Raw genomic sequence first — 17,536 nt, 5'->3', positions numbered from 1 at the left:
GCTTCGGTGAAGATAAGGGAACGTGCCCTCTTATCTTTGAGTCCATTATATACTCCATCACGTGTTATGATGTTAATCATTACGACACAATACCGGGCCAAAAGACCAACTAGAAAAGAATTCTTTAATGTTAGTTTGGTCACCATGGAGCTCTGGTAGACCATGGAAGGTAATTCCTTTAGGACAAAACAATCAACTATGCTATTAAAAATGTCATTTTATGCGGCCCTCTAGCCTCAGCAGTTTTTAAGATCTGAGGGCAGACAGAAAAAGTGCAGACGGACAGACAAAGCTGGCACAATAGTTTTCTTTTCAGAAAAGTAAAAATCAGAAAATACAGTAAGAACATAAGTGAGAATAACATAAAATATAAATTTAGAAAAATCATAAGCGTAACAACACAAACTGAAACAAGCTGTATCAAGTTTTTTTATGCCATGGAATGAGTTTGTGCATTCATACATACACTAGGCACACGATTGTGTTTATCTTTTGGGCTGTAGAAATAAAGAGTGAGAAAATACAGTAAAAAGTTAAATGGGAATAGCATAAAATAAAAATAAAAACATTATAAGGGTAACAACAACAGCCAAAAACAAGCTGTAGCAAGTTCTCCAATGCCAGTGAATGAGTTTGTGCATTCGTACATATGCTAGACACATGATTGTGTTTATCTTTTGGGCTGTAAAAAAATGAGAAAATACAGTAAAAATGTAAATGAGAATAGCATAAAATATAAATTTAAAAAATCATAAGCGTAACAGCACGAACCAAAACAAGCTGTAGCAAGTTCTCTGAGGCCAGCGAATGAGTTTCTGCATTCGTACGTACCATACGCACATGATTGCAGTATCTTTTGGGATGTAAAAAAAAAAAAAGTAAATACAGTAAAAATATAAATGAGAATAGCATAAAATATATAAAAAAAATCCAAGGTGAAGAAAATGGGAATCCGGACAGCCCTTCACCTAATATGTAGATGTGCTTAGTTGTAAACTCCAGCTCTTCACCCTGGTAGTGTCAATTATGAACTTTCTTGTATAAGTCAGCAGAATTACCTGTACATTTATTTTGCCTGTGCTTCTTTAAAATTTCACTTGATTTTCATTCAAAATTTCTTTCTTCCTTAGTAACCAACTTGTACTGATTTATAGAGTATTTTAAAGGTAGGATGAGGTGGTTTAATGTTGGGTTAAGTGATTTCTAACCTAACCGATCTGTAATCCAGGAGAATCACTAATCAGACACCCTGCAGGTCCCAGTGATGCCAGATCAGTGATGTTCGACCTATGTATGAGGCCTTACGTACAGTACAATACCTAACTTTGTGCAGCATTAGATGTGAGTCAAAAGTTACACTAAGAATAGTTAAAGCTTCAGACTCTTGGGGTGGTCCCATCCACCTGAAGGGGAGGATGGGGTGGAAAATCTGTACAGGATCTGCTAATCAATAGTGGTTTTTTTTTTTTTTTTTTTTTTTTTTTTTACTGGGGTTCAGCCTCATACCCTACTGACTACACCATTCACTAATCCACTCCATGTCATGATTAAGACTGAGAGCAGTTTCATTTCTCATAAGGGCCAACATTATTCACCCACAGTGCATACTCACCCACAAGTGTTGCATCATCAGCATAATAAACAATCTTGTTTTCCAGGCCAAAAGGAGACATGATCAAACCTACTGCAACCAGATTTATCAGGCCCACAAACCACATTTAAAAATACACAGTCATTTATATATTTTTCTGGGTTATCCTTTCACAATCTGTCTGTTTTTACAGTACAAAGATAACTTTCCAGTGTTAGTGTACAAGCAATGAGATCATAGGCATCACTGAAGGCACTCATTAACATCCACATTCCACATGAAAACCAAAGTTCTCTTACATTCGTAAAGTTAGAAACACCATACTCTTGACACAGGGTACTCGATTATACAAGTGGTTACAAGAGTCATATTACCCCAGCTCACATAGGCCTATGTGACTGGTAAGCTGACATTTCCAGATGAAAGAATAACAGCAGTCGTGTTCCTTGGACAATACCTCCCACCTAACAAATAAGTTTCCATGTGAAAGATGAAGGTTTGTATTTATATTGGAGCAAATTGAAAATTTAAGATGATTTGTTTTTGACCTAGAAACACAAACCTGAAGTCTTTTATCAATCTCACCTCTAACCTACCCTGTATTTGTTGCTTTTGTCAAAGAAAAAAGTGGACTAGGTGGTTCCCCAGACCCCTTACTCACCTGCAGCTAGTTAGTTAACTACATGGTTACTGAGCTTCAGTGATTGAAGTGGCTTTTTTTCCAAGGTATGTCTATATAAAAGACTTCAGGTTTGTATATCTGAGAAATGCAAATTATCATGCCTCATACAACTTCAAGAGACATAGAGCTCCCAGGAGCATCTGTGCCTCACTTGAATGGTCAGTTGATGCTTATTCTTTTGACATCTTACCAGTTACAATGGTCTTGTTTTGCTCTACACATCTGGGTAACTCATGAGATTACTTTGCTAGAAATCTGAGACTAAATTCTTGACCTCTCCTGAATTGCAATTCAGTTTCAGTTCAGTTGATTTTATGATGAAACAATTTGAGTTTTCAAAACAAAGTATTTTCACACAAATCCATCAATCATAAAAGGGGGTACCCACCTTCAAGTTCCACTTTACTTGCTGCTTACTATTCAGCTTTTAAGAAGTGTATTTCCCAATTTTTTGCGCCTCTTTAAGCAACTGTTGTGGGTTTGGGAAGATACAAGACTGCAAATTGTACATAGTATGCTTGATGAGTTTGTGTAAAAGAATTACTTTTCTACTTTAAAAAAATATGAGTTTGTGTAAAAGAATTACTTTTCTATTTTAAAAAATATGAGTTTGTGTAAAAGAATTACTTTTCCATTTTAAAAAATATTGCTGTTGGTTTTGCATATACAGTACTGTACCTATGGACTTATATCAATGCTTTTCTGTAATTTATTTGTTGCATTGTTTTATCATATAATTTTTAAAATTCTACAGATGTATTTGAAAGCTATTTCTTCAAGCATCATGAAGCTGATATTCTGTCCATATTGGAAGTGGAAGATGAGTTTGATCACTATTCTGTTATTTTCAAGTAAGTTATTTATTATTTGCCATTGTTCAACCATTTCCTTACTAAAGCCTTCTTGTGATTACCTGAATTCAACCCCAATTTTAATGCATTTAGGAAAGAGTATCAACCATTTCTTACTAAAGCCTTCTTTTGACGACTGTCAGGTCATCAAAAAAAATTATGTGATCTTAGATGGGTGAGAACTGTTTCTTGCGGGGATTTATATCCATTTTTTGACATGTACTATATCAGTAAGCTTTGGCTTCAGCCAGTAAGAAGTGGGCTTGCTTATAGTTCTATTTCACTTTTAATTTATGCCTATACTTCTACAAACTTTTGTTCTTTACATAGGATTTAGCTTCAAGTGTGAGCTTGAAGTGGCTGTTCATACTTATTGAAGAGGTAGTTAGCTATCAACATGGGGGGGGGGGAGAAAAGGCTGCAACTCTCTCTCTCTCTCTCTCTCTCTCTCTCTCTCTCACCACCACCACTTGTTGGTCTGCACTCTACTTTGCTTCTGGCTGCTGTCAAATTCAGATGTCTTACCTGACACTGCGCTGACCTTCACTGTATTTGCTTTGAATAAACTTTTGCTCACTTAATTATTTTCCTTGCTTTTGCTAGCTTTGTCTTGGATTTGATTGAGATTTGAGTATGAGTCAAACTCATGACTCATGTAAGCTTGGATCATCTGAGCAGAAAAAACTTTGTTGTCTGTCTAGATTGATCCATACACCTTTTTGTCTCCTGTTGGAAGCGGCTATACAACTCTTGACAGTCCTTGTTCAAAGTGCTGAGAATGGCCATCTGAATAAGGTCAAGTTTGCCTCAAGCAAGAAGTAGTTCTCCCTGGTCTCACCAGAAGGTAATACATACCCCACCAGTGACACCAAAGGTCCTCCTGGACACCTTCCTTCCTCCCGCCCTAAGGGGGAAGTTTCTCTCGTGCCAACTCCCACCGAACGTTCGGCAGAGGGCCTGCAAGAGGGTGAGACAATCACTCTGGCAAGCACTCTCATGGGACAGAGAGAAGGACCTCTTACAAACCTGACATTTCTTCTGGGTTTGTCGATGTCTGAGAGGCTCAGGGAGCTGTGGGCTTCCCTGCATCTCTTCAATTTTTTTTCAAGTTGATATATGTTATAGAGGGCTCCCCCACTTTTTCACGGGAATAGGTTCCAGAACTCACCAGGGAAATGCAAAATCCCCTCTAAAATCACTTATAACTGCCAAATACCATGTATCCCTTAAAAAAATGCTTATATCTGCCTATTTTAACAGTTCACTGCCTAATTTAGTCGTTCAAACAAAAATATACCCTAAATTATCATACTAAAACAATTTAGTATCATTTCAAACAAAAATATACCCCAAACCATCATTCCAAAACACCCAAAGTCATCTTACATTACCCTCCTATAACTGTTACCCTTAAGTATATAGGCTACACCCCTAAAATGCTTATAACTGCCTATTTTAACAGTTCATCACCCAACTTAACAGTTCAAACAAAAATATACCTCAAACTATCATCCCAAAACACCCCAATATCATTTCAAAATCATCTTACAACATTACGTACCCACCTACAACTGTTACTCTTTAAGTATCCCTATAATTCAGATGCACATTTTCTTCTGCCTAAAGTAACTGTGCACATTGTCTACTGTACCGCATAATTTACGTACATTTTATTGATATTTTGCTGTGTTGTAAGATGATTTTGAAATATTTACTGTACAGTACATATTTTAGGATAGCACAGTCATACCCCGAACTTATGCGAGGTTAGGTTCCAGAACCCCTTGCACAAGGTGAATTTTCACGTAAGTTTGGCACAGTCTCAAAAAATGCTAATAAATGCTTATTTCTAAAGTTTAAAAACTAAATATGACCCTAATCATGCTCCCAAATTATTAAGCTAACTTTTAAATGAAATCAAAGATATTGTAATTTTATTTACAAGTTAGCTTAATACATTACCCTTGTAAAAAGAAATAAATGATTGACACAAAAATAGAGAGTTGGAAGAGAATTTCTCTCGCTCTCCCCTTCCGACCGATCTATTTTTAGAAGTCTTCTCAACGTCTTTTTAAAAACTTCTTTATTTTACGTCTCTTTCTGTTTGTTCTTAAATGTTTTTTCATGAACAAACAGTGTTTTTTATTTGGACTAATACAACTCTTAGTTATTATGTCTCTGTTTTAGAACATATTTGCCACACTAGCACATTTACAGTTCATTGACGGTACAGGTAAAATTAGATCAATTTAAACTATCTACTGTACAGGTAAAGACGTACAGAGAAATAATTTGTAAAAATGTGTGAGCGCTAACTACGAATGAGAGAGAGAGAGAAAAGGGTTGTCCTTACTTAAGAGAGTTAAATTATTCATGAATTATTATGGAGACAGAGAGAACAACACGAGAGAGAGAGAGTTGTCCTTACTTGAAATATCAAGTTAAATTATTTATGAATTACTACTGAGACAGAGAGACGAACATGGGAGAGAGAGAGAAGTTATTCTTACGTTAGATATCAAAAGATGGAAACTCATGATTTATGAAGGAAAAAAGAAAAAGAAAGAGAGAGAGAGAAATAGTACCAGAAATCCTTTGACACGTTGTAGGGAACGATTGACATTTGACACTTTGCCCTCGCCCCTCTCTTTAAAGGTTTCACGAAAGATCAGGAAATGATACTTATTTGTTTAAAATATCACATAATTTACTATAGATATGTATAAATTTTGTAATTACAGTTATATTATTATTATTATTATCATTATTATTATTATCATCATCTTTTTGGTCTATCACAGTCATCCTATTCGACCGGGTGGTTTTTATAGTGTGGGATTCCGGGTTACATCCTACCTCCTTAGGAGTCCATCACTTTTCTCACTGTGTGTACTGTTTCTATTAGCACACATTTCTACATGAGTCCTGGATCTACTTCGGCATCTAGTTTTTCCAGATTCCTTTTCAGGGATCTTGGGATCATGCCTATTGTTCCTATGATTATGGGTACAGCTTCCACTGGCATATTCCATATCCTTTTGATTTTCAGGTCTTGATACTTATCAATTTTTCTCTTTCTCATCTACCCCTCTGCCTCTTCGGGGTTTTCTGGGAGCCAGGAGCTAGACAGGGCTGGGGTTTGGGACCAGGACCATTCTTGATCCTATCCCAGCCCTACCACAGAGGTTTAAGTACCTGACTGGGTCCTCGGACCAGACAGGTCATGTGCCTGAGTGGTCGAGAGATTGCCAGAGGGCTCTGGTGAGTGTCCCTCTCATGCAGAGGGAGCAGCTTGGGGAGGACCAGGAACTGGAGGAACCCGAGGGTCCTGTGTCCCGGGAATCATACACCTCTGAGTTGCAGAGGCACTTTTTAGAGATCATTGAGATGATACATCATTTAAATGATCTTAAGGAAGAGACTGTGGCCTGTCCTGCAGACCACCCTTCAGCCATTAAGTCACTATGGGGACTGCAGAAGGAGCCCAAGACTTTGATCAGCATGTCATGGTCTAGACTTGCAGATGGGGTTTTAGACCAGGTGAATTCTCTTGTTTCTAAGCAAGACAATTCCCTGCTGTCTAGTCAGGCAGATAAGACACTTCCTCTGCCTCTGACTTGTCAGAGGAAGTATTATGTAACTTCAGAGTCCATTGCTGATGAAAAAGGTGGACCTGAACTTGACTCATCTTTGTCATGGGTTGGTGCTAGACCGTCTCCATGCAGAGAGAGTCTCCCACAGGCATAGTTAGCAGCCTTCCAGACAGTCTCTTGGCTAGATCTCTGGTCCCTTACAGGAGGGCATACACCTGAGGAGGATGCAGCTTTCAAGAAACTGATGCTGTCTGGAGGTAGGACTATTACCTATCTTTGCCCACCAGACAGTGAACCTGGTTTTGAAGAGGTGAGATACTGTTAGGTCTCAGTTCTCAGGGTTTGTTTGCCTGGAGTTGGCTTTGTCTCAGGAACAGATCGGTACCGGGATCCTTCTCGCTCATTGCTTGGAATGAGGTGGAGGCCACGGTGGAGAGGCTGTGATTCGAAAACAATGACAAGCTTGTTCACCAAGCAGTGTCTTAGAGCTCTTGGTCTTTGCGTGGCGCTGCACCCTAACCTTCAAGTCAAGCTTGCCCATCCTCGTTGGGTCAGAGAAAGTCACAGACTTCCTGTGCTCCACGTAGAACTCAGTCTCCTGCCCTGGTAACAAAAGGCACACAGTTGCATCCCTTTCAATCCCCCCCCTCCCATTAAGGGAAGGGGGGCAAGGGCAAGTAGAAGGGAATGGGACACTAGGGGCAGTGTTCCTTCCCACTTGCTGCCAATGGTGGGGGTGTTCCTGTCAAGCCATTAGGCAGCTTGGCAGCAACATGGAGCGGAGACCTGGGTAGTGGATGTCCTTCATGAAGGTTATCAACTACCCCTTGAGTTTCAGCCACCCTTCATTCTCAAACCTGTCTGATTCTAGACGTATGTTCCCGGCTTGCAGAAGGATCTTGCCCTTTGGAACAAGGTGAATGCAATGCTTGTGCAGTTAAGCTCCATTTAGCCCCCACCTGTTCTAGGAAGGAAGGCAAGGGCAAGAAGAAGGGAGGACACTGAGGGTGGCATTCCTTCCCACCAGCTGCAAAAAGTGGTGGGAGGCATTGCCTGTCAACCCACTGGGCAACATGGAGCAGACCTAGGTAGTGGGTATCCTGGAAGGATAACGTCTCCCCCTTCAAATATTCAAGTTCCATACTTACATTCCCAACTTGCAGAAGGATTTCACCCTTCTGGGAAGGTAAATGCAATGCTGAGGAAAGGCACCATGGAACACAGGGTCAGTCTCAAGGGTTTTATGGCTGCCTGTTCCTGGAGACTGGTCATAGATTGGACCAGTTCGTGCATCAGACCTGATTGGCTCTAGTAGATTCCTTCAGACTTTGTGCTTTCAATATACCTGAGGATGTGTATTTCCAAATGCCCATTCACAGGTCTTCTCAGAGGTGTCTCTGCTTTACACTCAGAGGAGTAGCCTTCCAGTTTGTGACACTATTTTTTGGGCTTTTGACTGCTCCTCAGGTGTTCATGCTGGTCTCAGCTTGGGCCCATTTACATGGGATACATCTGATGAGGTATCTTGGCGATTGGCTAGTTCTGGCAGACTCTCACTCACAGTTGCCACTGGCCAGGGACAGTTTTGTTGCAAATTTGGGATCATGATAAACTATGAGAAGTCAGATCTTATTCCCAAGCAGTAGGCGGCAAGTTTTTCCTTCAGACTACCATTGGCAAGTTAAAGAGGGATGGTGCAGAAATTCCTGTTATCAAGAACAACCTGCTCAGTGGTGGCAAGTCATCCTTGAAGAAGCTGGTCTTTCATGGGTGTCTTCACCTATTCACCCTTCAGTGTAGACTCAAAGGGTTCTAGTGCCCTATGACAGACCCTCCCTTCTTTCCAGTCCCTTTCTTGCAGCAGGTGAGAGAGGATCTAGCTTGGTGGTTAGATGACAGGAACCTTACAGTGGGAGTGCCTCTTGGCACTCCCCCTGTGGAGATGCTTCTGTTCTCAGACACATCAAACGAGGGGCCACACATCTGGAGGAGTTGTTGGGGTCAGTTGTGTGGAACCAGGATGACTGGCACATCCAAATCAATGTCTTGGAGTTGAAAGCAGCTTTTCTAACATTGCAGGAATTCCAGGACCATGTGATGGAGCACTCTGTGATGTTGAGTGACAACACTACAGTAGTGGCATATGTTAACAAGTAGGGAGGTTTGGTTTCATTTCCACTGTACCAATTGACAATGAAGGTGCATGGGTAGGTGGTGGCCCACTTGGTAGAGCTGTGAGCCAGGTACATTCTGGGTGTTCAGAACATAATGGCAGTTAAGCTCAAGCATCAGACTCAAGTGATAGGGACCGAGTGGATTCAACACACCTGTGAAGTAGAGAAGTTATTTGAAGTGTAGAGGACTTGGAGCATAGACCTGTTTGCCACTTGGCACCACAGGAAGTTGCTGGTGTTCTACACGATAGTCCCTAATCCTTGGGCAACCTTGGAAGACAACCCCGACACGTGCTTTTCACCATTTTGCCTGATTCAGAAGGTAATCAACTACAAATCTCAGGCTAACACTGGTGGCACCAAAATGGCCACATGCAGAGTGATATCCAGACATGCTGGCTCTGCCGCCTGAGGTCCTGAGAGAGCAACCCCCCATAACACGTAGAGAGGTATCACCAGGAGACTATCCAGCATTTCCTCCAGGCAAAATGTTTTTCACACCAAACAGTGAAGGGAATGTTTGGATACTTCCATAAGCCCTCAGCTGCTGTACACCAGGGGAAATAGGCCCTCTTCTGTGGTTGGTGTCATGAACAGGGTATCTCTCCAATCAGAGCCAATCTTCAGCAGGTACCGGATTTTCACATCTTCCTTTGCCAAGAGAAGCTTCTCTCTGTCTGGGCCGTTAAAGGTTATAGGTCTGCCCTAGTCAAGGTCCTGCGACTACAAGGAGTTGATCTCTCATCCTCATGGAAGATCCCCTTGCTCCCAAGAAGTTTCAAACAGTCTTGCCCTCCCAAGGAACTCAGACACCCTGAGTGGGACATGACTCTTGCTCTAAGGAGCCTCACTTGTTGACCATACGAGCCTCTTAGAGGATCAACAGACAGGGAACTGACTTTAAAGACTGTTTTCCTTCTTGCCTTAGCATAGACGAAGAGAGTAGGCAGGCTTCATGGCCTATCTTTCGATGTTAAGCACTTGAAGGGATGGGGTTCAGAATTGCTCAAATTTGTCTTGGTTTTCATAGTGAAGTCTCGGAACTCGTCAGTCCCTGGCACTGTGTCCTGTTAAATTGCTGCAGTACTATCTAAATAGGACTTTGCATCTCAGGCCTGAGTGTCAGTGACTCTTTGTTAGTACAAGCAAACCCAAGAAAGAGGTGTCCAAGATCACAATCTCTTTCTGGCTCTGTGCGACAATCAAGCAGACATATGACCTGTCCAGTGAGGAGGGTGAATGTACAGTCCAGACAAAAGTTTACAAGGTCAGGGACATTAACCCGTCCTAGTCATTCTGCAAAAACCAGTACGTACAGCAGGCACTACAGGGGTGGTTGGTGTTCGTCAGACCACAGTCACCTCCTTTTACCTGTAGGACATTGCCCACAAGTCCTTTGGTATGTTTTCCTTGGGTCTTTGTAGCTAGCCCAACTCCCTCAATGGGACAGGTAGCACCTCGTCTTAAGGTATTCAGTGAGCAAGAGAGTGTTTGATGGACTGGTTCCCCCCACCCTCCTTCTCTTTCCTTTCTTGGAGGACAGAGAGTTGGAGGCCCAGCAGAGTATGAGCTGGATGGACGAGCTGTACAGGTAAGCTACATGGCTGGGCACCAGTCCTTTGCATTTTGTATAGTACAGTCATACCCTGAACTTATGCAAGGTTTGGTTCCAGACCCCCTTGCTCAAGGTGAATTTTTGCGTAAGTTTGGCACGGTCTCTAAAAAACAGGTTTTGATAAAGGAAAACCCTATTTTTGGTAGTCTCTGTTGAGTCCTCAACATGGTCTACCAGAGCTCCATGGTGACCAAACTAATATCAAAGAATTCTCTTTTAGGTAGTCTTTTTGGCCAGGTATTGTGTCGTAATGATTAACATTATAACATGTGATGGAGTATGTAATGGACTCAGAGATAAGAGGGCACTTTCCCTTATCATCAGCAAAGCTGAACCCAGTTTTTCTGTCAAAACTACCAAAAATAGGTTTTTCGTACATCAAAACCTGTTTTTTTGATAGCATAGTCGCTTGTTTTGTCCTCAAGGAGCTTTACAAAGAAATTAACAGGTGACAAAAAAAGGCTTAAACTTCCAATTTTTAATCCCGGTACCCAAAGGAAAAACATTTCTGGTCCGAGGTCAAGCTACAGATTTCAAGTCCCTTTCTTTATTCAAAGTACTCTTCAGGTTTTGATACCAAGGAACAAGAAACTATACACGAACTTACATTTTAGGATGTAGTTCTACAGTGGCTTACCTAAGCAAGCTGGGTTTGGTTGCAGTACTGTTGTCCTTCTCCCAGCGATAGATAGCACACTCACTGTCAGTAAGACCCCTGGTTTTCTGCCGTAGCACCTAGGGGTTAAGACTAACCATGCCACCTGCTGATAAAGTGTGTAGTCGAATTTGTTCAAGCACGTGGCATTAAGTTAACTGATGACCACCCTGTACATTCGGAGACTTCTTCGAAAGAGACATTTCTGAAGAAGGCCAACAACGTACTTACTTTCTTAATATCATGTGACCTAGGAAAGGGGTGTGGATTTGCCTTTTTAATGAGAAACACTACAATCATTCTCAGCCCTTGTAGGGAGAGTAGTTAGTTTGTGCTAGGGTGTAGGTAAATAGGATCCTCTGGGATGTCTGCCGTGACTTCTAGGAAACCTTAAGTGCTTGAACCGGGCATAATGTGTTGTCTGCTAAATTGAGTTTTCATATAAGAATAGGTTTCCTTTTTAAAGGATCCTCATTCTTGGTCAGGAATGATGGGCCAGGGGACAATAATTGATGTTCAGTTGTTTGCATGATGCATCGTCCCCGTCTAAGAGAGCCCAGTTCACTAATACAAGCTCCTGATGCTAATGCAATCAAGAAGATCAGCTTTTATAGCATGGGCGTTGTGGTTGTATTGAGTCCACTGAATTGAGGGGTTGATAGAAGTCTAAGCACCTTGTTCAGGGACCAAGTAATTGGAAGTCTTTCAGGAGCGGGTCTGTGTAGAGCAAAAGACTGCAAAAGGGAAGTGACAATTTCTATACTGGAGACAATCCCAAATCCATAAAGCAAGGGTTCTGTTAATGCAGCCATGTATGCCATGACTGTTGTAACCACAAGGCATTTGTCTTCAAAAGGGTATATGAGAAAAATAAAAAGTGTTTCTTATAGAAATCTGAACTGGGCTCTCAGTTTAGATATAATCTAACCATATCTTCCATATGGACTGGTATTGTTGGATAGATGATGTCCATAATTTTTGCACTAGGTACACTCGGCAAGGAAAGTTAGGATACAGTTTTTTTAAATCTTCGGACATATATTGCTCAATAATGTGACATCTGGCAACTTTAGAAAGGGGAGGCGCTTCAATCTTATTGTGTTTGTTTTTTGCTTGACCTCCTATAACTTTCAATCATATTCTACTGTTCTGAAATCATTGAAACTTAAATGCAGTAGTAAGCTTTACAGTACTGTATTCGTTCAAGTTGTAATTTGCAGTGACAGTTCTGAGCAAAATAAACATTTTTTGACATAACCTACGAAGTAACCTTACACAAATGAATTTATGACACCACAATGTACGTAATGCTTGCATAATCGGAAACTTGATCTTCCATAATGAAATCAAGAATTAAATTTGAGCAGTGTCCAAAGAAAAACGTAGGGAACAATAAAGGAACGAATGCAATGTTATGATGAGGGAGAGAGAGAGAGAGTGTGTGCTGTTGTGTAAGCCTAGGCCTATATGTAAAGCTACTCATTTCATTATTTTTTTCTTTTAGAGATTGAGCGATACTATATTTGTATAGTGTGTTTTAGCAATGGGGAGAGAGAGAGAAACTCTGGTAACGTCAAGAAACATCCAGTTACTTATGTTTTCCCACCGAAGTTCCCGCACTGCGCCTCACATCATAGAGAACGCTCTTGCGGATTTAAATACATTTGGTCAACCTACCCTAGCTATCACAACATTTACTGCCATTAATTCCAGCTGACTTTCAACACCTTGAAATACAAATATGAATGTGTAAAAATTAAAGAAATTATCATTACCTCATTTGATGATGCAATAATAAGCCTGTTCATAACGGAAAACGAGTAAATATTGTTGTTCTGATTAACAGCACTACACCGAAATATCCTCACACAATTTTTTAGATTTCTGTGAACGAAGTCATCTGAGAAATTCTGATTATTTCGGACATGTATGGTGTTGTTGAGTATCTGAACGTTTTTGTTTTGCGGATTTAACATATATGATATAATTTGCATTGTATTTTCATATTCTAGAGTAAATTTACTGAGATCTATGTGTTTTCTGTAAGAAAAAAATTTAAAAATCCATACATGAAGGTCTCGGCTCAGAAAGGAGGATGCATAAATGACTTTCCCTCCCACTGTCTGGGATAGAACAGCAGTCGATAGTGGAATTGATCTTTTCGTCCATTGTTGAAGTAATAGGAACCAATGCTTGTTTGGCCAATTTGGGACTATTAAGTTAGCTGTTCCTTTGAAGGTTAGAAGTTTGCTCAAACCTTCGAAATCTGGGATAATGGAGGAAAAAGACATCGTCCTCCCCTTGTTCCAGTCTTTAGGAAGGCATCTCTTGCTGTTGCTTGACTGTCCAAGTTTGGAGACATATACAGTCATACTCCGAACTTACGCGAGGTTAGGTTCCAGAACCCCTCGCGCAGGGTGAATTTTCGTGTAAGTTTGTCATGGTCTCTAAAAAGGCTAATAAATGCTTATTTCTAAAGTTTAAGCACTAAATATGACCCTAATCATGCTCCCAAATTATTAAGTTAACTTTTAAATGAAATTAAAGTTACTGTAATTTCATTTAAAAAGTTAGCTTAATACATTACCCTTAAAAAGAGAAATAAGTGGTTGACATAAAAATAGAGATTTGGAAATTTCTCTCTCTCTCTCTCTCTCTCTCTCTCTCTCTCTCTCTCTCTCTCTCCCCAACCGATCTATTTTAGAATCATCTCAACCTCTTTTTAACAACTTCTTTATTGGCGTCTTGCTCTTTGTTCTGAAATGTTTTTCATGAACAAACAGTGTTTTACATTTTCTTCTAATACAACGCTTAGTTATTATGTCTCTGTGTTTTAGAACGATTTGCAACACTACGCATTTTTTCACTGCTGAGACGATACAGGTCAAATTAGATGAATTTAAACTGTCTACTGTACAGGTAAAGATGTACAGAGAATTAATAAGTTGTAAAAATGTGTGAGCGCTAACTATGAATGAGAGAGAGAGAGAAATAAGGGTTGTCCTTACTTAAGAGAGTGAAATTATTTATCACTTATTACGGAGACTGAGAGAATAACACGAGAGAGAGAGAGAGAGAGAGAGATATATTGTCCCTACCTGAAATATCAAATTATTATTTATGAATTATTACGGGGAGAGAGAGAGAGAGAGAGTTATTCTTACATTAGATATCAAAAGATGGAAATTCAGTATTAAACTTATTAAATGAAATTAAAGTTACTGTATTTTCATTTAAAAGTTAGCTTAATACATTACCCTTAAAAAAAAGAAATAAATGGTGTGACTCTCTCCCCCATTCTGCCGATCTATTTTTAGAAGTATTCTCAACCTCGTTTGTAAAAAATTCTTTATTCTGTCACTTTCTCTTTGTTCTGAAATACTCTATGTCTCTATGTTTTAGAATGGCGCATTTACAGTTTGTAAACGGTACAGGTAAAATTAGATCAATTCAAAATTATCTACTGTACAGTTAAAGACATACAGAGAAACAATGCTGTAATACGTAGGTTGGCTAACTTGGAACGAGAGAGAGAGAGAATTACAAGAAAAATTTGACCACTGATTAGCAACACTCCCCTCCTTGTCATGTCAAATGACATGTCTGACAGCTTTTGCCTTCACCTCCTTCTTACAAAAGATAAGGGAAGAATTTGTTTGTTCAAAATAATACAAATTTTGTAATTACAGTTTTATTATTATTTCTGGGTTTTCCGACCTGTGTCACCCGGTGAAATAACCTTTCAGCACTTATTTCTAGGTAAAGCTATTGCTAAATATACCAGAGAAAAGCTAAAAGCTAAGCCGGAGTTACTACCCCGTGTAGCTCCATGAAATGGAGTTGTGTATGAGAAAGGGTGAGATTGTCACAATCACAGGCCTCCGCCCTGTAAACATTCCCAATGTCAAAGTCCCACAGAGTGAGGTGCCGTTACAAACCCCGCACCACTCTGGACTGTAAACAAACCAGCGTCACCCACATTCCACTTTTTTAGCACGATGTCCGCTATTGTTCTGTTCTCATCGTGTGCGCTTCTTTGTGTTTCCATTTCAAGTTTACTATGGCATCTTCATTGGATTCTTCTTCACCTAAGTTGAGTACCATCTCTATTTTTTATTTTAGGCAGTTGAGATGTTTTATTTCCCCTAATTTAAATAATTGGGGGATTTATTGTCAGTCTTATTCCACCTTCTCCCGACCCCATGTGACCTTCAGTCTCGGTGTTGGAATTTATGTCGGGCTTATTCCCCTTCATTTTTTATGTTATGCCTTTTGTTTATTGCTTATCCTATATTCAATTGGGTTTTATTATTTTTTCACCCTTCTCTGGGAAGTTGGGTTATTGTCGTTTAGGCTACGAGTTTTCCCCCTGGGCCTATCCGCCTTTATCAATTGTTATATGTTATAATTTGGACATCACTTCCTCCAGTGTTATGTTTTGTTTGAGATGGTTTATTTATCTGGTTTATTTTATGTCGCACGGATTTCCTGATATTTACAGCTCATTTGAAAAATTTTTGTCTGGAAGGTTGGCCATTTTTCCTCCCTTCTACATAGGCTTGTTCTTTATGATTAGTTGATGATTATTTGATAATTTCATTTTGCCTAGGATAGGTTAACTTTAGGTTGGTGGAGTAGATACCTTCTTCCCCTGGGTTTCCTCCATCAGCCAACCGGCTGTGTTAGGTTAGCCTAGGTTTTGGCTATGGCGTTCTTCTTCCCTTTCTAGGGGAGAAGGTTTGTGTGGGGAGGGTTCATGTTGAGCCCCCTTTGTGTGGTGTTTGGTTAGTGAGTCGGGCTTGCGCTTTTCCCTCTCCCTATTTTCGGCCTTTCCGTTTAGGCTTTGAGTCCTAAATAGTTAAGCTGGAATAGCGAGGGTCCTCGTGTTGCCTACCTTCTTCCGAACCACATCTTCGGTTATTCTCCATCTTCATGTTTACCCCCTCTCCTACCCCATTACTCCTTCCTCCCCCATCTCACCCTCTCCCACCCTTGGTTAGCTTTCATTTATATGTTATCTTACCAAGGCCCGAGAGTTTTATCCTGTTCCTTACGCCATAGCCTTATATCCCCTTCCTCTGCATTGATTGGTCTGTTCTCTCGCCACTGGTTCCTGACCTTATCCGGTCACACCCAATCGAGACCTCAGTTAGGGACCGGGGTGCTCCCACCCCTGTTTCCCATTTCCTTTCTTTTTGCTTTTTGGCCTTTGAGTGTTCCCCTTTCTTCCTCTCTCTCTTAGTATCGTTCGTACATATTCGTCCGATCGTAGGAGAGAGTGATGGATCTCATGGCGCCCGGAGAGTGCCTACCCACCCCTGGTCGCTACCTTTGGAGTCCCACACTCATGGCCTATACCATCCCCTCCTTTCTTGTGTCAGACGCGTTTTTCCCATCAGTGTCGTTCTCCCAGGGATATCTCAGGGGGAAATTTGTGTTCATGTTGCCAGTTAGAGTTTCCCACCTGACTGTCTTCTGTTGTTCACACGTTATGACATTTATCTTGTCCTCTTCATTTAGAACACCTATTTCCAGTATCTACTCTCCACCAGCTAATTATCTTTGTTTTTTCTGCTAGGTAGTCTGGATGTTCTTGTTTCCCCACTCCAGTGGGGACGGTGTTTGGTCGGACAGTGCTCACTACACCTCCTCCGCTGTCACCGTTTTAGAGTACAGGACTCTCTCCGGCCCCAAGCAGAAATATCCACTTTTATAGTTATCTTTCCCTAGATGCATACATATTTTATTCATATTATATATTATATTATATTATGTTTATACGTTTTTCCTTATGGGATATCTTCCTGTGGCTCCGGATTAACTCCGGTGGTCCCATTTAGAGTTAATCTTGCATATTCCAGTAGGCCCCTTTAACCTCCCGGTGCGCTCGGCTGGTCCTATCTGGATAACTGTTTATTATATATATACACATTTATTTAATTATTATTTTGTGTTTAACTGTCCTTTTGGGACCTTCCTGTCGCTCCGGATTAACTCCGGTGGTCCCTCTAGGTAGTTGATCTTGCATGTTCCAGTAGGCCCCTTTTACCCCGTTATGCTCCAGCGGGACCTACTTGGATAACTATTATCCTAAGACACTGCTCCGGCAAACCACTCCGGCAGCCCTATCAGCATACTCATTTACCCGTTCAACTTACAGATGGTGCGTTGTCAGGAGCAGGGTGCACCGCTGTGCTGCATCAGGCCAGCGGACATGAAGTGTGCAGGTCCCACTCCGGTGTGCTGTCCACGTAGGGGACCTGATTGTCTGGCACCCTGATGGTTGTGAGGTGTGTTACGCTTCTATGAGCAGGTTCTGGATGAGTCGGTAAGAAAATCTTCCCGATTCACGTTCACCTCAGTTTTGTCTTTGAT

At 40.8% G+C, this 17,536-nt stretch overlaps 1 protein-coding gene across 1 annotated transcript in view; it reads left to right on the top strand.

Moving 5' to 3' along the window:
* LOC136849652 (uncharacterized) overlaps window positions 1–17,536 on the top strand; it is a 759,811-nt gene that overhangs the window by 44,921 nt on the left and 697,354 nt on the right. Inside the window, exon 2 of the mRNA XM_067122953.1 lies at window positions 3,028–3,124. Within this exon, the coding sequence (XP_066979054.1) occupies window positions 3,028–3,124 (97 nt within the window). The remainder of the gene's footprint in view (window positions 1–3,027; window positions 3,125–17,536) is intronic.

This window comes from Macrobrachium rosenbergii, chromosome 21 (assembly GCF_040412425.1).
Source record: "Macrobrachium rosenbergii isolate ZJJX-2024 chromosome 21, ASM4041242v1, whole genome shotgun sequence".
NCBI classification, from domain to species: domain Eukaryota; kingdom Metazoa; phylum Arthropoda; class Malacostraca; order Decapoda; family Palaemonidae; genus Macrobrachium; species Macrobrachium rosenbergii.
Note: the sequence above shows the minus strand (reverse complement) of the source record. Positions and strands in the feature narration are given on the sequence as shown.